Consider the following 25,396-nt stretch of genomic DNA (forward strand, 5'->3'; position numbering starts at 1 on the left):
ATAACTGACTTTCGGCGGTATGGCGGCCATTTGGAACCGTCCGAAAAGTATGGTATGGTGATTTTCGTAAATGGATGCACGACGACGATTAACTGTGCAAAAATTAGCCTGGTACAAATGGTTGATTTTTGAAGTTATACTTCTTTAGGCGCATTATGAAAAAAAGTTTGATGAGAGTGAAATTTTACGATGCGCGCGCACCGTGACACAAAATTAACAGAATGAAGTTGCCCGCGGAAGATGCTACGGCATTGGACATAATTTAAAAACAATAGTCGAATAATAATAGAATGTTATATGTTACACTTAATGTAATAATAAATATTTATTTATTTAATTTTTCAAATGCAAACTGAACTTTATTGACTATAATGAGTCTTTTTTCAGTCCTTGATTATTTAATTGTAATTAATTATTTGCATGCAATCAAAAACTATTTTTTTTAATAATGCCAAAGAAGTATAACTTCTTACGCGCGTACATAAGTACACGCACCCTTTTTTTTATTAATCTACGCATTCGCGACGGTACGGCGGGCTGTAAGTCACACCGGATAAGTATGGCATGACACTGACTATTTTTTATGGATTATCGGAAAATACTAGAATTTTTGTGGAACAAATCGTTTGAAAGTCGTAATTAATCCGACGGGTTAGACTAACGCCCACGCGCTTGGGCCGCGGGTACCAGCGCTATGACCATCATTTTTCTTCTTTTCATTTCGTAATAAGACCCCTGAAGAACCGCCATACTGGTACAAATGACCCACTATTTTGTGTCACTATCTCCCGGCCTATTTCGTCTTTATGCCAAATTGTATGAATCGCAATATTTATATAGTCTTTGGCTTATTTTTGTATTTCATAGAACCGGGGACAAACGGGCTGAAGGCTCGCCTGTTAAATGATACCAACGCCTCTGAACACTCATTGCCAGAGGGCTCGCGAGTGCGTTGCCGGCCTTTTAAGAATTGATTCAAAAATACTTCAGTGGGTAGCTGGTTAAGTTCACGCTAAGCTGTGGAATGACGGCGAGGTGATACGGATGGGATTTCGTATTCTGCCTCGACGTCCGATGATGAAACTCAGCTGCAGGTATTAATCCGAACAACTCCTCTGAACACTCTCCGTGGTAAATGGGATAGAAAGTGCAGAGAGAAACATCTCTACGCAACGCCAAGAGACTCTTCTCTCTTTGTGAACTTGAATCAATTATGTATATTAATAACAATTTAATATATCGTTATCGTATATGTAATAAATTTGCGTTTATATTATGGATATAATCTAATTGATATCAACAACAACATCGCTAGAACACATCCAGTTTTATTTTATTTATTTTTATTTATTTAAACTTCGTTGCATTACAATATAAAAATTTGTCGGCCTTATCGCTTTCGAGCGATCTCTTCCAGGCAACCACTGTGAGAAATGAAAAATGAATTATATAAGGTAGGCAAGAAGTGCAAAAATACATATTACATATATAAAAAAACTAAGTAGGAACAAAAAACAAACTTTTTATATGCGTCCAAATTTTGTATATTTTTTTTCACACGGTGGCTCGAAGTACCGTCTCGCTTTTCTAAGCACACCAAGCTTCTTAGAGGCTAACTAGCTGATCCGGCAAACGTCGTTTTGCCATGTATATCATTTATAATAAAAAAATAGGGGTTGAGCGTAGAGGGGTGAAAGTTTTGTAGAGGGGTTATGCACACAAAATTTCATGAGAATCGGTCGAGCCGTTTCGGAGGAGTTTAACCACAAACACCGCGACACGAGAATTTTATATATTAGATTGAACCTTCAATTCCAAATGACCGCGAAACTGAACGTCATTTGATTTGTCAACGCTCAGTATGTTATCAATTCCCGACATTAACCGTTAAAAATGATCAATAAACCCAGAAATGTGTTTCCATAGTCCGCAATTAAGCGTCCCATCTTTTCCTCAGTCAATTTGTTGGAACGGTTATTGCCGAAGCTTCTATAGTTTGGACATAACAATGTTTATCCTTTACAAAATATGACCGTATTATGTTACGTAATTATATGGCTTGGCTCAATGGAGTGTAAATCCCAATTAGGGATCCAATATTAACACTGATCAAAGGTTTATCAAATGTAAATAAACACCGATCATTAGAACCACACTTTATGACCAAAAAAATCGTTATTAATATACCTGAGACGCCGAGTCTATTAGGAAATTTTTGTCGATATAAAGTGGGCGTAGATAATTGAAGTGAAACTTCTTTATCGGGGTTGGAAAAAAATTTAGTGTAACATTTTTTCGTTACGCGTCACATTTTTCCGTTACGCACCATGTTGCTTTTTGAAGTCAAACATCTTTATCGGCGTTGGAATGAAAGTAAGCCATTTAAAATAACGATAACAATGATAGTAAAAATTCTATTACAATTAATGAAATTCTGTAATAATCTTAGTAGTAATAAGGTAAAATGAAATAATTGTATTATATTATGTATTCATGCCTATGATAATAAAAGCCTTTATCAAATTTAACTTTATTTCTGTAAAGTAGCATATATATCATTTTTCGAAAAATAAGGTCATAAAGAAGTTTCACTTCTAACGTGTGTACACTAGTACACGCACATATTTTTTTTTTAATTTAAAGACTAGTATAAAAGGCATTGTTTTTCTTAAGAACAGTATAGCTATTTAAAAAAACAGGGTTGGTTGTAGAAGTATGAATTTAGGTTATATGATTTTAAACGGCCTGCAACGCACTCGCGAGCCCTTTGGCATTGAGAGATCAGATGAGCCTTGTGACCAAAAGTGGCATTTAATTTTATTGCTTCAATTTAAAAATTATGTACCAACCTTATCTCTTAGGGATATATAAATAGTTTACCACCTCTTTCGAAGCTACTGAATATATAAGAAATAAATCATAAATCCATTTCTTTTTAAAAATTTTTTAAATCATTAAGATATTTTTTTTTTTTCGATTTTAAGCAAGCACGCCGCCCATTTTCGCCCAAACCTAAAAAACTATTATTTATTGTCTATATCAGTTAGTAGTAAGATTTTTGTAGGATCTCATCCCCTCAGGGGGGTTTGGGACGACGCACCACGTCCGAGCAGTAATGAGTTGAAAGCGGATACTTGTAGCGCACTCAGAGCGTCCGTGTTCGGTTACCCGCCTAATGTTGGCCGGATAAACAATGACGTCCAGCCTTTTAGCGACATTTGTGAACCCACTCAGCAGACATAAGCCTAAGTGTGTTTTTTCCATTTGCGATTCGACCCGCATCAAATAGACAGCTTTTAGTACTCATTAATAGTAGTGATGTTTCCTTATGTGATGTCAACTTGTCAAATAGAAACAGTGTGTGTTAACAACTGAATTTATGTTTTGAAGTGAAACTTCTTTAGGCGCTTGATGACTAGCGAACTGTGGAATCGACTCCCGGGGAGTCTCCCTCAGAGATATGACCTTCAAATGTTTCAAAAGCGAATCTACTCCTCCCTCAAAGGCCGCCAACGCACCCACTAAAAATGGGTGTCTATGGGCTGCGTAGACTGCCCTTTTTGGTTGTCCCGCAAGCTCGTTTGCCCCCCTATTATATATTTTTTTAAAAAACGGAACGTCACGAAGATGTGCAGCGTTTTTGTCGAAAGGGAGAGAGCGATTGAGACTGATTGAGAGAGAAGGGTGAATTAAATTATAGAAATTCTTTATATCTCTCTAATATTAAATTATTTTGCATAAACGAAATTAAAATTTCGTTTATGCAAAATAATTTATTGAAATCTCAAATGACGAATTGTAAATTAAAATGCCATATGTTTTATTATTGAAGAAATACATTAAAAAAAATTACATTTATTATTTGTATTAATTTTCAACACTTTTAATACTTTAATGACAATTAAATTCATTAAATTCCTAACATATCTTCCTTTTTCCCTCGCTCTAAGTCACGAAAATCTGAAGTTTTAGATTTGTATAAATATGAACAAGAGTTAAAAATTTGTTTGCCAAAGAAGTTTCACTTCTGACATGTGTACTATGTACGCACTTTTTTTATTAGAAAACTGACTGAATGTTTCCTCAGTTACAGCTCCTTTATTAGAAGATGTAGATCTTATATACATTTACTTTATTTTTAAACAAAAAACACCTTTTGTCGCTACTCCTCTCTTCGAAGACACTCCGAATGCCACAGCATACTGGGCGTTGACATATAGAATTACGTTCAGTTTCGCGGTCATTCGGAAGGTAAGACTAAATTAGTTTAGCAAGGCAAGACGGTACTTCACTCCGGGCTATATATTTTTTGCAAGCGGTGTTGATAAAAATAAATAATTATATTAAAGAAATAAACTACTTTAAGATGTATTAGTAATCATAACAATCAAATATACAGTATTGACAATTTTCCTAACCTACGTAGTAATAATAAATTTTTATTTTTTTTTAAATATTGGGCATTGCGATACCTACTCGTTGAGCGAAGAAAGAACCCGGAAAGAAGAAGAAGAAGAGAAGAGAAAGAAGAAGAAAGTACCGTCACCGGTACTATCTACCAGGCGATCTCTACACTAAGATCTGATGAAGTCACAGGTTTTCTGGGATTACTTACGATTTATATACCCGTAGATCACCCACTTCTCTTATCAACGATCCATAATCGTTTCCATTACCATATGAGACATATCGATTCGCAAGCTAACGTCTAAGTGTATAGGTATAGTCAAGGGTTAGACAAAGCACTTAGGCAGATATTGTTCCTGTATAAAGTCCATTTAGGAGACTACTATTTCACATTGACAGATTATATGTAAGCTCGCAGGCATTACGTAAGTGCCGATGTGAAAGCCGCCTAGTCAAATGTAGAGTGACGGACCATCAGCGATAGTCCATTAAGGTAGGTCGTGTTTAGACTATCCGATTACGATATGTCGTGAGAGACTTTCGAGGGTTGACAATCATGATGGCTACTTTCTCAGCCAAAATAAAAAAAGCTTTTTATTACTGGCAATGATGAAAATTAATTACACTAATTTTCATTCGTACTATGTAATATCTATTTCCTAATTAGTTTGCAAAAACCCCTACGCAGGTGAATGCCTCCTCCAAGGATCTCCAGGTATCTCATAGCAAGCTGCATCCAGCTCGAGCCAGTTATTTTGATAACGCCATCCGCCCATCTCGTAAGCGGATAACATTTATTTAATGGCGGCAAAGTTTTCACTGGATCTTTGTTTTTGCTGAAAGTAGTATTAGTTTTACAAAATAAAAAAACTTTATTTACGCAAAATTATGTGGGAAAGTTAAAGTTAATCATACATATAACACTGAAAACTACGTAAAAATAATATACCACATACGGGTAAACAGAGAAGAGGAAAAATGTTTTTTTTCTGATTTCATTTGTTTTTTTTTTGATTGAATTAGTCGTAATTTGATAAAATTTCAGGTTATAATTCAGGTCTTTATATACAGTACTCGTACTATACCACGTAGTACCACTGATAAAACAAGTGATAATTCATCTGACACCACTTGACAACGATTTGACATAACTTAAAACATGGACTTGAAATAAAATTGACAAAGTTACCAATTAATTACTTTACCGTTTTACGAAAAACATAAATAAACTTAATATATAATTAAAGGGAAAAGATTAGGCGGTGTGGTCGAAAGACCACGGCCTGTGCCATGGGCGAAAAGAAAAAAAAAGCTCAACCTGTCTTAAAAGAAATGTCGAGTTGTGTAAATAACAATTTCGGGTTTATTATGTAAAGTCTGAAGGTGTAAAAGCCTTCCAAAGGCGGAATAGTCGCGAGAGTAGGCACCGGCCTGGGCGGGTGAATGGGAGGTTTGATACGCCATTAGTTCATTAGCAGTCTTATGTGCCTGTCATAAGCCGATTACGGAGTCGCAACTTACGCGCGCCGGGACAAATTGACTATGGATGATTACCTTACACGTAACTCTCTACGTACTTGTTTACCTAATTATGCCCTTGTTTGGAGGTTCTTTATAAAAGATTTTACAAAGTAGCTTTGGTGGCTTAGACTAACAGTAATTGCTTTAGAATCTTAGGGAGCGTTCAAGTATTACGTAACGTATTTTTGGAGATTATTGACCCCCCCCCCATGTATCTCGCCGTAACGTTTTTCAGTACCCTAGTACAGTACTGTTCTCAAGTACAGTAAAACGTTTCGTGACCTTGTGTCTCTTTAGTTACTATTATGTGGTGTAAGTCGAAAATAATATTAACAATAACGCGTAATTCAATCCCGCCCCGCATCGTAACGTTTTACAAAAGGACCCCCCCCCCCTCCCAAAAGGCGTTACGTAATACTTGAACGCTCCCTTATTTAAAGCTTTCGTAAAAATCTTCGACATGTGTCAGGTTTTTTTTATGTGACAGGAGGAGGGTCGCAAGCGCGCTGCCGACCTTTTAAGAATTGGTACGCTCTTTTCTTGAAGGACCCTTTGTCAAATTGGTTCGGAAATACTTCAATGGTTTCACATAGCGGTGGTGCCGGGCAGAAATTGCCTTAAGCAACAAGGCTCTTTACAAAAAGCATTTATTGCAAGAATATGGTACAAAATGTTAAGGTGATACAATCGTAAATCGTTCGCATATTCTACCACACACGATGGCGCGCAAAATTGTCTTAAGGAATTTTACATTATTAGTCAAAGTCAATTCTTATATTATCTAGTCTATTATACTATATACATCACGCAATCTAGATTTTTCTTTTGTCTAAGAAAACGAACAAACAACATGTTAAAAATTATTATAAAAGAATATGAGAATTGTCATACGTATATTGGTCACTTAAACTGTATTTGATTGTTGATGAACTTCACGTGCATAAATCTATATATATAAAAATGAATTGCTGTTCATTAGTCTCGCTAAAACTCTAAAACGGCTGGACCGATTTGGCTAATTTTGGTCTTGAATTATTTGTGGAAGTCCAGAGAAGGTTTAAACAGTGGAAAACATAAATAATAAGTAAAGAAAAATACTAAAAACGACAAAATTTCATTAAAATATGTTCCTATTGTGTGTTCTTATGTCTTTTTAGAAATAAAGAAGTGTCACTTTGTTGTCACGTAATTTGAAGTTGTATTTGGTCTGTTTTAAACATTTTTAAAACAGACCATTACGCTTAGACACAAATAAATGTAGGTGATACGAAGTTCACGAGTTCATCTACTTTAATAATAAATACTTAATTAAGTTAAGAAATGAATTAAGAATTAATTAATTAAATATATGTGTGTATTTTTCCACATCTTGCGCTTACCTCATCTACTTTTGTTTCTCACAATGGTTGCCTGGAAGAGATCGCTCGATAGCGATAAGGGCCAGTTGCCCTTTCCTTTCTTGTTTATTTAATTATTTCAAATGTATTATATTTCCGTACATGCAACGAACTGTTAATAAATAAATAAATAGAAATAATAGTACTTCAACTCTTAAAGGAACCGGAAATATACATATATGTAGATATTATTATAGCTTAAGTTTGTCTAACCATTGTTAAGAAACACAATGACAAATGAAACGGTATAGGCGAAATTCAGTTATTGTTAAACTGGTTCTTTGAAATTCGCCCCCAATCTTATAGAACGTTGTTGAGTAATCGATTGTACCTATTATTCTTCAAATTTCGGCTTCCACACACGACATACAAACACACAGGCACACAAAACACGTCGTGTGATTTTATACTAGTAGACTCGGCCAAGCGTTGCTGTGGCTAAGATTTTTGTTATATTACATCGTAGTAAACTATTCAAGAGAAACGGCAGGAGAACACCAATATCCCATGCTTTTTTGTTGGTTATGCCATTAAATTGTAGCTTATGTGAAACGTTGGTAATTATTTTGATAAGGATCAAAACCTAGGTACGAATAAAGAGCCTTTTCTAGCGGTGGTATTTTAATAAAAAAATAATAATAAAAGGACGCTTATTGTGACGTAACTATAAAAGATAGAGACATGCTGTCGCGACAATTTTTATAGATAGTAATGTGTCCTGAAAAATTGTACTCCATCATTTTGTTCTATCATTAATAGTTTTCGCAGCGCACACGATTGAAGGAAGTTTTTTGTTTATTTTTTTACACCTTGGGTTAGATTATTAAAGTTTTAGTAAGCATTCCTATTTTTTTTTGAAAATGAAACATAGCCTATGTCACTCGGGAATAGTGTAGCTTGCCAACGGTGAAAGAATTTTTGAAATCGGTCCAGTAGTTTCGGAGCCTATTCATTTCAAACAAACAAAAAATCAAACCTTTCCTCTTTATAATATTAGTATAGAAAGATTTTACACGCTATTCGCCACGGTTTAATTGACTGCTTTGACTAATTGTCGCTTTTACTATTTCACACCCCTTCTTGATATAAAACCAGGCAAAACCCAACCATTTCAAATTCTCGGTTCAAATACAACCTATTTACGTATCTCAGCCATCTATCGTATAGCTTCGGATTATAACACAAATTACCAGCAAATATATATATTTATGTAACTAAAAAAATCTTAAAAAATAATATAAAACCTCTGGTATCCTTTATTAGATGGAAAGGCTCTTTTATGTTGAGCACATTATAATGATCAATGCATCTTACATAATATATAGTATCTTATATATAAATAGCTAATAAATTGTATGTTAGTATATTTAAAATAATTTGTTTTTTTGTATTAGTAGGTAATCATTTTTACAGTTAACACTATGTTATGTGTTTATGCTCCTTACAAACATTTTGTAAAACAAAAAACTTGGCGATTAAAAGTGGCGGAGAGTTTATTTCCAGTTCTTCTCGTCCGTTCTACGCCCTTGATTACTGGCAGAAAATGTAAAATTAGAAACATTTAATATGTATTTATTTATTGACGTTCATAAGTGTACAAGTGTTCCTATATTATGAATAAATGATTTTGAATTTCGAATTTTTATGTTACAAACTTTATTTGTTTATAAGTATTCCTACCTAAAGAAGTATAACTTCAGTAATATTCACACCACATCATACATATCATATACCGTAGATATAGTACAATTATGTATGATATGGTAAACTTGAATAAGTAAGTAATGTCCTATTGATATAAACATTAAAACCTTCGTGTAAGTCCAGATAAATCTTTAATTTAACTTGACGGTAAATTCAATGCACTCCCGGGCGACTAGCTTTAAAGTCAAAGACGTTAGTCCGACTCTGCTTTATGATGTTATCTCTAACAGCTCGAGATGGGGTTCCTGAGTGGTGGCAGAATTTGCCGTTGATAATTGCCACTAATGGAAAAGTCTGGTCACCGCGAAGTGCATTCCAAGTTTTCGTCGGCGGTAGTTTGAGATATATGTGATAAATACGCCCGGATTATATATACTTTGAATTTTATTGCAGTTGATAGTGAGTTGTATTTTCACTCTCTCTCGTATTTATTTATATAAAAGCTCGCAAATGCTCGATACATTGGTAATCAAACAAGAGAAATCAAATACAATTTTAATCTAACTTATAGGCAACAACACGAAGAGATAATGAAAAAATTAAACAAAACAATTAAATTATAAAAACTAATATCGATTTCAAAGTGTGAAAGGACAGCCACTTATGATATTAAGACCTATAGGGCTGAATTTAGAGGTCTGGAGTCCTAGAGACAACAATAGACTGGAGGCTCCAAATTATTTTCCAAATAAAATTTAAAAAAAATTTAGTCGAGTTTTTCAATCAATATTTTTTGTGAAACCAAGTAGATTATTTTGGTATTTAACATAAAAATATATCTAAATTAAAGATTTTTACTAGTGTTTATCAGTTGGAATTTAAAACATTATTTTTTCTTTCATTATTTTTTTTGTTTATTTTATTTTATTTTTTATCTCTCAATCTGGATATCGGTGAGATCCCTTATTAATGTATTAAAAACAAATTAATATACCTTTTGGTTCACACGATTATATAGTATTTTTTGTAATATGCTAAATATATTTTTTACTTATTATATTTTGAATTAAATGAACAATATGTTGTTTTATACTATATTTGAACTGTCAAAAATTATTTGAACAAAAAGTATGTCGACATGATTTTTTTTTGTTTTAATATATTTAAGAAAAAATTACCATTGAACTAAGGTGATGAACAAGACAAACTCCAATACACTTACGAGAATCTAACAGCGCATACATATTTAACACGCATATTTACCGATGGGGTGGGTTGGGGAGGAGGGAGGGTCATTCAATGAGATTGCTTCTTGCCACTCTGAAGTAATGGATCTGCCCAAATAGAGTTTATTGAGGAAACGGATCGCGCTAGTTCGCAGGCTTTTCTCAAATTGAAAATTGTATTAGAGTAATTAGCTGTTATGTATGACCAAAGACAATTACTTTAATTTGTCTTTGACGTTTATAAATGTCAATTTGACATTGACAGTTGACACTTAACGCTAAGGGTGATCCAGTAAGCCACTTTTATATTTAATTTGCTCCACTTACCACACTTACAGAGCAGTGTTGGCCTAGTGGTCCCTGAGGTCGTAGGTTCGATCCACTGCTGTGTACCAATGGACTTTCTTTCTATGTGCGCATACCATTCGCTCGAACGGTGAAGGAAAACATCGTGAGGAAACTGACATGTCTTAGACCCAAAAAGTCGACAGCGTCTGTCAGGCACAGGAGGCTGATCACCTACTTGCCTACTATATAGAAAAATGATCATGTAAAAGATTCAGTAATCTGAGGCCCAGACCTAAAGAGGTTACCATACTTACACTTGCACTAAATTCCCTTTTTTTTATTTTTCACTAGGCCCATGGTCACAGACAGTCAAACAACATCATTGGTTCGTAGGGGAACTTCAGCAATCTTTTTGATACTACTAGCGACATCTACATTAAAACCTCGACAATATTACGGGCAAGGCAGAAAGCACACCCCGGAGCACTTTGTTTCGAAATCGTTGATTCGTATGAAGCTCTTACTGGTACAGCTCCACAGAGAATACAAAGAAGAATGAATAACCAAATCAGCCTAATTTACAAGACAATTCTTTCGCAATGGATATGAGGATTAAATTACTTGTGAAACTGATGTAAAGGAAATGGGATTTCTATGTCGACAATTTGCGTGCCGTGATCGTTTAAGAATTTTTTAAATGATGCCAATGAAAACTAAACACTATAGTATCAAAATAAAGTTGATTATCGTATACTTACGTATGTCTACTTTTGCTCGCTCGCTGAGTGTTTTATCGACATATAGGTTTTATCATAGGAAACATAATTCAATAATTCAATACTTGGCGATTAAAAAGAGTGGCGGAAAGTTTCTTGCCAGTTCTTCTTATCCGCTCTGCGGCCTTGACTTGCGAACTGGTAGTAAATGTATATTTACAATTAATTTAACTTCCTTTTGACGATTCATAAGTGTACTTGTTTACCTATATGAATAAAGATATTTTGAGTTTGAGTTTGAATGTGAGTTAACTATTAAAAGTTGTCGAGTGCTGAAATACAAAATAAGGCTGGATGTCTGCAGTTTCAACTGTCCGTTGGTATAGCTTAGTTACCTTATCCAGAAGTAGTTGTAATTTGTCTATGAGAAGAAAATAGTAGGTTTCCTGCAAAGGACGCATTTCCTGCAAGTTACAAGTGGTACCCGGACAACCGCATATATTGCGTTTTATTAATTGTTTACCTTCAAATTTTAACATAAAAATAGCCTGTACTAAAATTTATGTTAAAGGTTTAAATAAGTTTATTCTCATTAAAAACATACATTCCACTTACATGAGAAAACAACATATTACAAACATAAAAAGTAAAATATATCACGCGTTGTACGCTGGTATTGCATTAGAGTCCATCTACCAAAAAACTTCGCAGGCGTATTCGAAACGTATCCACTGCTACTATCTCTACATTATATATAAAATTCTCTTGTTATATATAAAATTCTCGTGTCACAATGTTCGTTCCCATATTCCTACGAAACGGCCCGACCGATTCTTATGAAATTTTTTATGCATATTCATTAAGTCTGAAAATCGGCTACTATCTATATTAAAAACCCCTAAGTAATAAAAAAAACACCACACCACACGTCCACACCCAAAAAAATATTTTTTTTCTTTTTCTGAAAGTTTTTTTTGTAGATAGATAGTTTAGATTTTTTTATGATACAGCATACAAAAATACATACAACCCCTATTTTTTATTATCGTAGATAGTTATTTTTATTGAACAAAAAAAATGTTTCCTAGAAATAATACATGGCAAAACAACACTTGTCACCTAGTATCTATATATTATTATTATATTTTATATATATTTAAATTTAGTACACGACAGTATAGTGCTGGTCTTTAATCTTTGAATATACTGATTTGTGGCCCTTCCGGCACCAAAGTTAAAAACCTAGTAGATTTTGGTGTTTCGATACATTTAGTTAATTAATTAAGTTTAAACAATAAAAACAAATGATTATTGTAAAAAGAAAATACTGCTGGAAATAAAACTTTCAGATACACAGCATGATCACTTTGAGGTCTGTAACTCAATGTTGATCGGCGTCAAAATACACTAATCTTATTGCCGCTGTTATAAAAATAAATAATAATATTAAACGAGCTTAAAAGCAATTTCGATTTAAAATAATCCAAAAACTTCGTTAAATATTGGCTACGTATAAGTAATGGCTACAATAAAAATATCTAAAACGAAGTCTAGTTCATTATCCAAATGGACTACAGCTATTTGATCCACTTATGTGATTGCCTGCAAACATTATCTTCTAGTGAATGGAAGCCATAAGTTTACCTCGTAACTCTTCTAACAATATTCTTTTGTAAGATACTAAGTGGTAGGTTATATAACATTTTTTGTGTTTTTATCTTCCCTACTATAAATTAAATGTATGTAAAAGTAAATTTAGAACTTCATTTTTGAAGTTATACTTCTTTAAGCTGTATAAATTGATGAGAGTGAAATTTTACGATACGCGCGCACCGTGACTCAAAATTAACAGAATGAAGTTGCCCACGGAAGATGCTACGGCATTGGACATAATTTAAAAACAACATTCGAATAATAATAGAATTTATGTTACACTTAATGTAAGAGAATAATAATAAATATTTATTTATTTAATTTTTCAAATGTAAACTGAACTTTATTGACTATAATGACTGCTTAACCAGTCTTTGATTATTATTTATAAAAAAAAATTTCTACGTATAATAATAATATAATGTCCCTTGTAGTTAAAGATTGCGCATTCTTTGTTGTTTTTTTATAATTAACATTTTATATCGACAACATTAATTTTTACACATTATGTATTATAATTTTTTTAATTACAATCTTTTTTTTATAAACGCATTGTACCAATATTAATAAATAATTTGATTTGATTAAGTATCGAGTGAATTTTACCCACTGAGTCGAGACTCGCCGATGTTGCCTAATGCCTTCACCTTACGATTAATAAAATAATAGAAAAACGTCTAAAGGGAAATGTACGGCACATTCAAAAAAATTCTCACGATTGAGACTAAACTAACAATATACATAAGTTAATTCGGTAAATAGCTCGCATATTTCGTTAATAACATGAAAATATAACTACAATATTAAATATTTGTAAAACATGAGACAGATATAGCCCATTTACATCTATTGCTTTCATCCGAGATGCTACGAAGAAATCAGCAGATACAAGATAATGGTCCCATCCAATCACTTAGCTAGCCTCCGATAATTTATGTAACAAGATACTTTTATACTTTATTTTACTGTTATATTTACTTTATACAGTCCGATTTGTAAGTAAATACTAAATAGACTTCGTAAATCAATTGGTCAAGTCTAGTGCTTGTTAACGTGTATCGTCGCTTTCGGATTAAGGCGCCAACTGTCATGACAACCTGTCATAGGATTTTGACAAATGACATTTATAGTTTGCGCGAGATTTATCTCTACGTTGCCATAGTTTAGCCATGCCATATACGGCTTGTTAAGGATTTTCAGATTGCAGATGACTAATGTGTGATCGCAACATGATTCTTTTTAAAATTAGATTACATAGAGAATCTTAAAGCTTTTCAGCAAATGTTATCCTGTTTTTTACAACCTGATATAATTAGTTAATAATTAGACTTAATATTAACTAAGTATTAACAACATTTAAAATATTCTTGTTAGACTTTAGAATATTTGGTAACTATTTTACTTGGCAAAATTATACAAAAGTAACACAAACTATTCAATTGCAGATTAATATTTAAATTTGATGAGTACGCTTTTTAAATATGATATACTTGGCGCAACAAAAGCCAATTTTGCTAATAAGAAATGGATTTATGAATAACTATACGTTTGTGCCAAACAATTGTGTCTATTTCTGCACTGCAGTATACGTCACAGAGTCAATCCCCTAGAAATTTCACGAGCAATGTTGAAATAAGTTTTCAAAATAATTAGATCCATGAAGAACGGGGTAGGTTCTGACGGCTATTACTTACAACGCAATATCAAATTGCTTTCAATTTATTTCGCATTTGCCGTCTTTGAGTTTCGCTTTGTAGAGGCTTCTGATGTCGGACCGAGGCAACAATAAAATGTATTCGTCTCCGGAATGTTTAATATGGGGAAAAGTTTAATAACGCGTTGGGCGGCCGTTGGGCGGCTTTGGGCGGCGGTCAGCGCCTGGCTTGGCCCACTGCGATAAATCAAATCTCGCTACCTTCACTGCTACAGAAAAATGCTTATTACATTCGGAAATATTACTTTTGAGGTTCTCAAATATTTTTGAATAGGTTTAGACGAAGGGCGATAGTCATTTATTTATGTAATTATCAAAAAGAATCAAATCAGGATAATATATATTCTAAAAAAATAGGTATTTACGCGCGTGGCATTATTAAAAATAATTTTTGATTGCATGCAAATAATTAATTACAAATAAATAATCAAAGACTGGAAAAGGAGTCATTATAGTCAATAAAGTTCAGTTTGAAAAATTAAATAAATAAATATTTATTATTATTCTCTTACATTAAGTGTAACATAAATTCTATTATTATTCGAATGTTGTTTTTAAATTATGTCCAATGCCGAAGCATCTTCCGTGGGTAACTTAATTCTGTTAATTTTGTGTCACGGTGCGCGGGTATCGTAAAATTTCACTCTCATCAATTTTTCATAACATTATAGGTAGTATTAGATATACTGTAATTTATTACTACCTATTCTATCTTTTAACATAATTTTACTTGAATAATAAACAATCGCAAAGGTTTCATAATATATGTTTATATATTTTATTTAAAATGACATAAATGCGATTGAATAACTGTGTCCCAAACAGCGTGAAATTTTTGATAGAATTGAAGAGGGTTTTGTTATATTATACTCGAGATGAAAATAATAAAATAAAGTCTCGAGCCGTTAGCTTTCAAAGGATACTTGTACAAGTTCCAATGAGAGTCCCTAACGTCAACGCCGAAGGTGCCCCACGGCATCACATCATTAGCAAGCGGCACCTGTGAGACTACGAGATTGGTCCGCGTAACTCCCCAACACGACAATGCCCTAATGAACTATACATTGTTTCATTATATGCGAGCAAAACAATGTAAAGTGTCACCGAGCACGCAATGTATAGAGCACAAGAGATATTTTTTGTATACGTACAGGAATTTCAACAACAATTCGGAACGGGATGACTTGTGGGTTCATCAAGACGCAACGGACGAAGCTTGGCAGCCCTGAAGCTCGGCGCTGACACAATAGCTCCCTGACGTTAATTAAATGTTAACAAACGCTCTCGTAGTCGCTTAATTGGAACTGTTGCCTATTATCCTTCCGACGCAAAGAATGAGTTCCAAGCTTGAGATCCACACTTCAAAGATTCAAGTCCATCATTTTCATAGAATGTTGGTTTGTAAAAGTAAAAATATGTGGGACAATATTATTAGTTAGTAATTAATTTTTATTTAGGAACTCTTATAATTTAAAAACTATAATATATTAATATGGGTATTGTTGATCTAGCCTTGGCAGTAGCTTATGTGCTGTCTTCTATTATTTATTATTACTTTGTATTAGTGGTTAATAAAAACTGTAGCCAACCCAGCGCTCTTTTAAGGTGATATCAGACGGTTCATTTTTTGTTCATTTTCACCTTTCATTCGGTACATTTCACTCGAAATGAAATGTCTGAACAAAAAATGAAACACGAGTGCCGAATGAATTCATTAGTGAACCGATCCAACAGTGTTGGATATTGGCATCCGGTATCTTTCATTCCCACTCCGAATGAACGAGAAATGAACGGTCTGAACACTGAGAGAACGTTCATTCGGATTCGGCCATTTTGTTTCGAGTCCTGTAGCCGACGGACATCACGCTGTCGAAGAAATTATAACTTTTTTTTCTGTGAGTTATTATATTGTTTTCATGCGGCAAAATGGTGTTCAAGTGGAACGATCAAAATACATTACTTTTTTTTAAAATAAATTTCTTCTTTCAATCCATGGTCGCACCCACCACCATCGACGTTTTCTTTGCTTCTTTTTCGTCAACTCTTTGATTAAATGATCACAAATTAAACTAATTCCAAGACGTACGACTTCATTCGATGACATATTTAAAAGAAAGAACAATGAATGTTCATTTCTGTATCATTTCGTCTAAGCCGTGTGAACATAGAATGAAAAAAACTGAAGCATTCACTCGAGTGAACAATCATCCGAGTGAACCGTCTGATATCACCTTTAAAGCCCTAATGTGGCATTTTTGAGTTTGTGTGAGAGGGATTTAGTTTGAGTTTTGAATAATTGTACTACAAGAAAGGTTACATTTAAAGCTTTGTATTGGAAATTGGATCCTTCAACTAAGTTTCATTATCAAGAGTTGATAGCACTGACAATAAGTATTATTGTTCCCCAGACCCTACTGAAAGATTTGTATCCATGATCATGTAAAAAAGTATTAAACTGCTCTGTCATTTAGAAATCTTATATCTCAACTGTCATGTGTCAGTGGTTTATGTCAACAGTCAACATTAAAGATCAACAGTTGAAATTGAAAATAGCATTTTTTATGTTTAAAATTTAAACGAAGAAAATATATAAATTTAATATTACAGCTTACAGGTAATTCTTCTATTGCGTGCTTTATCTTATTGCGGTATACTCCATGGAGTGTATAAAATTATAATAATACTTGAATTGTGAATAATACTAATTATTATTTAAAACTCTGTAAACTTTCAAAATGTGTTTCAGGTTCTCAGTTCTAACACAATATTTTTTTGTGATGTATTACGGTACAGGTTTTACTTCTGAAGAGACAGACAGTGACGAGTTTTTATTTGATGATGAGCCGGTAAATATGCATTTTACCTATGCTAAACTATTGCAAAATCTCTTTTTATTGTTGGTACTAATCAAGAAAATCTTGATTGAAATTCATTGATTAACAATTGTTCAATGATTTATTTTGAATTTGTATGTTTTCTTTTAAACATTGTAATCTTTGCAGAAAAAGCGTAAAAACTACTTCACCTTTCAAGAGAATGCAGTTAAAAAGACTGAAAATAAATTACAAGCAGCTATAATAAATGGTGACCTTAAAGAGGTAGAGAAAATTATAGATCTTGGTAAGTTCTATTTATAATTAGCAACATAGTAATTAAAGATTAATGTAAGTTGGGTCTATGCCAAAATAAAGGAGCAAAGCATATCAAAGTTCTGACATTTAACATAGCATAAATTTTGTTGTGAGTTTTCTATTAGTACAGTCAAGATCTGTTATAACAACATTAAAGCGACTGCTCATATTTGGTCATAAAAACCAATAGTTGTAACAGCCGATGATGTTATTAAAAACCTAATACAGTGAAATTCAGCCGGTACCATTGATTTTGGTCAATATAACCGGTATGTTGTTCCAATTGATGTCGTCGTAAACGGTTTTGACTGTAGTAGTAGTGTGTAAAACAATTTGAATCGTTATGTTATAAGAAGCACATGCACAGTTGCGTGATGACATGCTGGGGAGACATATGGTGTTTCTTTTTCCTATGTTAAATTTCATCATTATAACTAAGCAGGTTAAATTGGACCATAGTGATTCCAATAACATTATAATTTTTTTTAAATCAATTTCAGAGTTAAACAATGTAAATTTTAAACTGGACAGTGGATGGACAGCTCTCATGCATGCTTGTTTTCATGCTCAAAAGAAAATTGTTGATTTTCTTCTTGAAAAAGGTGCAGATCCAAATCTACATTCAGGTAAGTCCATAAATTAGTTTAAATATAAAATAATATTTCTAAAAATATTTATTTTGATAAAGATAAAATAAATAGCTGATATGGAATGGATGTGGTACTATGTTGGTTATGAATACAGTCAAAATCTGTTATAACAATGTCGAAGGGACTACTCATATTTTGTTTGTAACAGCTGATGACGTTGTTATTAAGTACCTTATACAATGGGATTCAGCCGGGACCTTTGATTTGGTCAATATAACCGGTATGTTGTTCTAAAGTTCTAAACGATGACGTAGTAAGCGGTTTTGACTGTATTTAAATTAACAAGTTATAGCATGAAAACTGTTTTTTGTGATAGGTATGATTTTGCATGCATAATATGCCAAAAGTTTTAACCAGTGAACTGGTAATTTTTTTCCTGATCATTTTTCTTTAATCAAGTAAATGGCTATTGACCAACTTTCTGGACTTTACATGAGTTATCCTTTTTTTCACCAGTGGCTCTACAACTTTGGTCTTGTCCTCAGAGATAAATCTGTATCTGTTTTGTTATCAATTTCTAATTGACACGGCTTCTACAGCCTTCTATGGCTGCCATATGCCATCAACAATTCTAAGGTATGGCAGTTTTCTTACAATGTTTTACTTCACCATAGAACCGAATGCGCACATAAAAATAAATGTCTATTGTTACAGAGCTGGGGTTTGAGCTTAGATCTAGGCCAACACTGTATTGTCATTCTGTAGTTTTTTACAAAACTGAAGTTTTGAATGCATTGGGCTATTAAAGACCTTTAATCGCAATTAATATTTTATAAAAATAATTTACAGATTCCGTGACTCCTGTGATGGTAGCATGTTCGAATACCAATGCAAGTGAAGACATATTTTATGATATAGTAAATAACTTAATTGCACACAATTGTTTACTGAACATTGGTGATAAATATGGGCAAACACCGTTAATGAGAGCTGTTGGCAGTGGTTTAGTAACAGTGGTACAACTTCTACTATCAAAGGATATAAATATTGAAATGCGAGATAGACAAGGATGGACTGTGAGTTCTTTCGCTGTATATAATATAAACTTAAATTTATATTTTAGATTATACGTCTAAAAACATTGTTTTGCTAGGAATAAAACCTAGGATATTTTATTATTAAGTTATGGTCCCAAAAACAGAACTGGCTTCTTAGATCAAAGGTTATTTTTAAATGGTACTAGCTGACCCGGCAAACATCGTTTTGCCATGTATACTATTTCTAAGAAACATTTTTTTAGTTTAACAAAAATAATTATGTTGAATAAAAATAGGGGTTGATCGTAGAGATCGTTGAGATAGATGAAAAATTAAGGGTTGTATGTGTTTTTGTATTTTGTATCATAAAAAATTGTCTAAAAAAGAAAAAATTAAAATTGGGGTCCCCCTTATCACTTAGGGGTTTGAAAGATAGTAGCCGATTCTCAGACTTATATGCATAAAAAATTTCATAAGAATCGGTCGAGCCGTTTCGGAGGAGTATGTCAAAGAACATTGTGACACAAGAATTTTATATATATAGAGATATAATTTAAGTGATTGGTGTATTCATAAATAATAATTATTATTATTTTTGTGCACAAAAATCCGTAGAATAGCTTAAATTTTTAAATGTTATAATTTCGTATTCAATTATCTTTTCTGAACTGTTTATTTAGCCAAGCGTATGTCAAGTGACGTAAAAAATCACCCTAACTGTAGTTCAGACAATGAAATTATCAATTGGTGCATTAAGTAACATTTACAATAGCAGACTCGGGAACATTCTCAAAGCATTGTTTTACAGGGTTTTTTTTTTACAATTCACACCAATTGACCTAGTCCCATGCTAAGCTGGTGAGCTTGTGTTATGGGTACTAAGCAACGGATATACATATTATAGATAGATAGACATATAAATACATATTTAAACGCCCAAGACCTAAGCACAACACCAAATGCTCATCACATCGATGTTCGTCTCAGCCGGGGATCGAACCCGGGACCCATGGATTCGCAGTCAGGGGTACTAACCACTAGACCAATGAGTCGTCAATGAATTTTGAATGTTTCAGGCACTTTTCTGGGCATCACATCACAATCAAGCTAAAATTCTAGAAATTCTAATAGAAAAAGGCGCGAGAGTTAAAGAAGTAGATATGAACGGTAGAACTGTCATGGATATAGCACAATCTCACGGATATCCAGAGATTATAGAAACGCTTAGCAAATATTTTGTAATGGACGACGAAGAAATTTACGAACAAGATATAAACGAATTGACCACTTGGCAAGATTATTATCCGGGAATGAATAGCGATGAAAGGTATTTTATTTCTTTCCTTGTCATCTTTGGGAGCGTTCAAGTATTACGTAACGCAATTTTTGGAGATTATTGACCCCCCCCACATGTAACTCGCCGTAACGTTTTTTGCGTTGCCGGCCTTAAAATAGTAATTCACTTACCGTGTTGTTCAACTGTCAGTTTAATTGTAAAACTAATTTGACTGTTGATTAGAAAGACACTTAAATTTTTGGTTGAATTTCAACAACATAAAAGTATCAGAACTGATATTCCATTTAAAAATCTTTTAAAAAAATTTATTAATTGTGTAGAAACAACGACATGAACAATAGAAAAAGTATAATGTTGACTATAGTTAACTTTAGGGTGTCAGGTTTTTGTGACGGTGTGCGTGTATCGTACAAAATTGACTCTCATAATTTTTCCCTAAGGCGCCGGAAGTATAACTTCAATATATTAAAAAAAAAAAATATTTTCTATTTAGCATTTTTTTTTCAGACCAAAATACACCAATGAAATATCACATCTTTTATACGGTATGAATTGTGAAAGATTAAGTGGTGTCATTATAAAAAATAATGTCGATTTGAGGAGCTTTCTACTTCTAGAAGATGATGGTATGAGAGAACTGGGGATTGACATGCCATTTGAAAGACAAAGACTGAAATATGGACTCAGAGCGTTTCATACAAAATCATGGAAATTGAATACAGTTGCCGGACTTCATGTTAACAAAGGAGATAATTATAAGTAAGTTTATTATCTGTATTGACATCTAAAGCAATCATATTGGCCACAGATTTCTGTAATTCTTTTTGGATAAATTTTTTAATAGACAAGTTAAGCTTAGGTTACCTAGAAAAGCGGTGCCGTTAACTAACGGCCGGTATTAATTAAATATGGGCACCGGTACACGCGATAAACATTGAACTTATCTTTATCACCGCTATGACGGCCGTCATGCCAATGACAGCACCGCTATTTGACGTTACGGTGACACTCAACGTTCTCTAGAAAACCTACTCCAATGTTATTTATAGACAAAGTATGGGTGACGTCACCCAACGTTACATTACGGCCGTTGGATAACGGCACCGCTTTTCTAGAAAACCTAAGCATTAGACCTAACTATTGAAATAAGTTGATTATATCAATATATAATAGAAATAATTTTACATTTGAGTCGGTTTAGAAGTAATTTTTAGAAAATCATTGAATGCCGTAATACTTTTCAAAATAAAATAAAGAGATATTTAAGGTACTTTTCCTTGATGTCCCATAGTCTTGGGACGCCCTGTATATATATGATTGATAATGTAATATCTAACTACTATGTAAAATTCTACCTTTTTATTATATTAACTAGCCGTTTCGCGCCCGCTTTGCTGGACGAATTAAAATAAATTTTATGTTTCATTATTTTATTTTTGACGTGATAACGTCTTTAAAATCGTTCTAGTCGGGTGACATGTTCAGAAACTTGTGTCACACCAAAACCTCACGAGCGCGATCGCAGGTATAACGAGAGAGAGACGGACCGATCTCCCGTCTCATCTCGAGCGCTGCCAGTCATTCCGTGAATGTATGAAGAAAAATGTATATCATAGTCGAATAAGTAAACTTGTCATTTTACACCCGAAATTTATCATCAAAAGTGTGAATAAAACGATAGATGTAATTTAAAATTTGAAAAAATTGTTATCTTCATTAATTCCTTACTTCCCAAAAACTTATAAGACGTTATCACGTAAACATCTCGATCGTAAACCTACTTTACAAACAACCAATTTTTTTTCATATTTTTATTATTCTTCTTTTTAACTTCCCGCTAAGAAAATTGAAATATTTCGAAAATCGAGTTTTTAACAGATGTTGACGTTTTGCGGTTCTAGGAACTCTTTTGTTTTTATTAGCGGGAAAAAATTTCATAAAAGTAAAACAGAAATAAAAAAATGAAGGAACGTTGGAATTAAAAAAATAAATAGCCATAACCATCTAGGAAAAATTTCGCATCGAATGGTGGTAGTTTCATGTCGATACGATCAGTGGTTTGAGCGTGAAAGAGCCTCAAACGAACACCATTTTCTTTTTATATATATAATAAAGATAGATAAGACAAATTTGGACGCTTATTATGTGTGGCCATAATATGTGAACTTTAGATTGTATCACATTCTTGCAAATAAATTATTATTAATTTAATTGTATATATTTTCAGTGTCGTGGATTGCCTGTCAATTCTAGGAAGTCATTTACAACAAATATATATATTGGAAGCGACAATACAGTATGTTCTACGTGATTACTGTCGGATCCAAAATCAGATTAAATTTGAACCACCAGATTCGCCCATTACTAGACAGATGCAAGTCGGTGTTAAGAAAATCTTGGGAAATATCAACAGTATTAGACGGGAGGTCAAAGCTATGAAAGGAATTCATACAAAGGTATTTTTTATGAAATAAATAACTACAAATAGCATTTCTGTTCCTTAAAAGCTGCAACGATTTGCAAAGCCTCCTTTTGGAATTAATTTTGCAAAATCGATTCTGGATCAGAGTCACCGTGACCACGCACGCTGTAAAGCACGCGAAACGTCGGATAAATTTAAAATTATGTTAAATATTTGTAAATTTATAATAACACATAACATCAATCCGGTCAAAATAGTGTTTTATTTTTCTTGAAAGTAGGCTAACAAAAAGTTTTCGGAAAATTAGTTAGTCTTTCATTTTCCAAGTCATAAAGTCTTGGTTACATTTGTCGTACGCTTTTCTTGATTTTTCTGGCAAAAGACTAAATTTTCATCGGTATCGTCGGTGTTGCTTGACATTTTTGCTACTAAAGTTTTATCCAACTAAATATTACTCAAATTCGTACGTACGAAATGGCGCCAAAATGGAAAAAATCTGATATCTAATGGCTTGGAACCAGCGCTCACCACAGATTATGTGTACTTAAATTGAATTGAAACCTCCTTGGTCGGGACACATTGTACTTTAATAATTAAAAATTAGAGAATAATTATTTAATTTAATTTTTTAATTTACTTAAAGAAGTATGTTTAATAAAAGTCTGTATTTCATTTCATAATTAGAATATTACCGAATGAGTTTATAAAAAAAACTGAATGATAGTATTGTTGTGAAAATATAACATTAAGGAATGTGTATGAGCCATAACATAACTTCATCTTATAACTCATGGTCCTGTAACTTTTTCAGATAAGTAAGAATAATCCTAAACCAGCTGATCTGATCAAAGAGAAGTCAACCAAAGACATCGCATTTGGATACCTCACTGAAATTTTAGCTGTTTGCTCCTTAGGAGTTCTTACCTACACTGCCAAAAACTATGTTACAAGTTTTATAAGAAAATAAATATTGTTTTCTAATTTGTTTTCATTATAAGTATTTTTGTTCGATTACCTACTTCATATTTATAATAATACAGTGTTGGACTAGTGGCTTAAGCGTGTGACCCTCAGGGAGCGTTCAAGTATTACGTAACGAATTTTGGGAGGGGGGGTCCTTTTTTAAAACGTTTAAATGCGTGGTGGGGATTAAATTACGCGTTATTGTGAATATTTTTTTCGACTTACACCACATAATAGTGACTAAAGAGTCACTAAGTAGGTGGTCACGAAACGTTTTACTGTACTTGGGTACTGAAAAACGTTACGGTGAGTTACATGGGGGGGGGGGTGTCAATAATCTCCAAAAATTGCGTTACGTAATACTTGAACGCTCCCTGACATCCCTGAGGTCGTGTATTTAAATCACAATGTATGCTAATTTAATTTTTCTTTATATGTGCCCAATTAGCGTATGGTGATACGCATGTCTCAAACTCAAAACTGCTAAATGCTAGACACAGTAGGTGATCACCCAAGTAGGTACATACTTGTACAATCTGACGCCAAGAGACAGAGTTGTAGCGCCATTGGATTAGTTATTACATATTTAAATAAAACTTTAACGCGATCTGCTTTTAACAAACGTGGTTAGAGACAGACTGAAAACCACTCTAATCATGAGTAAATTTTTGTATGTGGCTTTTAGCGTACTTTACATCTTGTATGGAGATTCCAGATGTATCTCAATTACATTAAAAGCATAGATATATTTTTTTATGTAGACTAGCAAAACATAAAAAAATATATGTATTTTAAAACGTTAGAAATTTTTGTTTGCAGCGCCATCTAGTTCGATGAATAGTAACCACCATTGACTTTGCATTTGATAAAACCAAACGTCGCCTTACACTCGTAGTGTATTGCTAATATTAAAAACAGATAAAGGACAATTATTTTCAATATCCACGATATATAAGCGAATACTAATATCGGGTCCTTGGTAGAATTTTCCGAACAAGTGGCGCCGTTTTGATTCCCGCCACAGTTCTTCCATATGTTTAATACGAAAGTCATACTTAAATCTCGACTTAATTGTTTTTTATGTCTATTGCTAGCATTTTTAGCGTTTTAGGCTCATGTACGACCTCATATGTAATACTGCTAACATCGGCCGGTGCTTCCAAATACCAGATTCCTTTTGACCAAATTCAGCGAAGAGCTTGTCGAATTGTCAATCTCCAACGTACTGATCTGCTTAATTCTCTCTCTACGCAGAAACATTGCGTCTATGCGTATTCTACAATATGTCGTGTGGACTGTGGAGAGTATTTTGAAGAGTTTTTTGGGTTGATCCCAAACCTCGTTTCAACTCCGTACGAGCCGTATTAACTCTAAATTTTATTCGCATCAC

General features: G+C 33.3%; 1 protein-coding gene across 1 annotated transcript; it reads left to right on the forward strand.

Moving 5' to 3' along the window:
* Positions 1–17,049: 17,049 nt before the first annotated feature.
* On the forward strand, positions 17,050–24,027 carry LOC125061616 (ankyrin repeat, SAM and basic leucine zipper domain-containing protein 1). The gene is made up of 9 exons (XM_047667123.1): positions 17,050–17,180; positions 17,313–17,412; positions 17,569–17,686; positions 18,198–18,323; positions 19,137–19,363; positions 20,401–20,651; positions 21,129–21,380; positions 22,849–23,077; positions 23,855–24,027. The coding sequence occupies exons 2-9, from the start codon at positions 17,344–17,346 to the stop codon at positions 24,008–24,010; spliced, it is 1,428 nt and encodes a 475-aa protein (XP_047523079.1). The 5' UTR covers positions 17,050–17,180; positions 17,313–17,343; the 3' UTR covers positions 24,011–24,027.
* The last annotated feature ends 1,369 nt before the right edge of the window (positions 24,028–25,396 follow it).

Source organism: Pieris napi, chromosome 23, assembly GCF_905475465.1.
Source record: "Pieris napi chromosome 23, ilPieNapi1.2, whole genome shotgun sequence".
Classification (NCBI taxonomy): domain Eukaryota; kingdom Metazoa; phylum Arthropoda; class Insecta; order Lepidoptera; family Pieridae; genus Pieris; species Pieris napi.

Excerpts from the sequence above, each read along its gene's own strand:
- LOC125061616 (XM_047667123.1), top strand. The coding sequence starts at position 17,344 with ATGTATTACGGTACAGGTTTTACTTCTGAAGAGACAGACAGTGACGAG. Across the intron at positions 17,687-18,197 it reads AGAGAAAATTATAGATCTTG|AGTTAAACAATGTAAATTTT; the intron begins GTAAGTTCTATT and ends AATCAATTTCAG. Across the intron at positions 20,652-21,128 it reads GGAATGAATAGCGATGAAAG|ACCAAAATACACCAATGAAA; the intron begins GTATTTTATTTC and ends TTTTTTTTTCAG.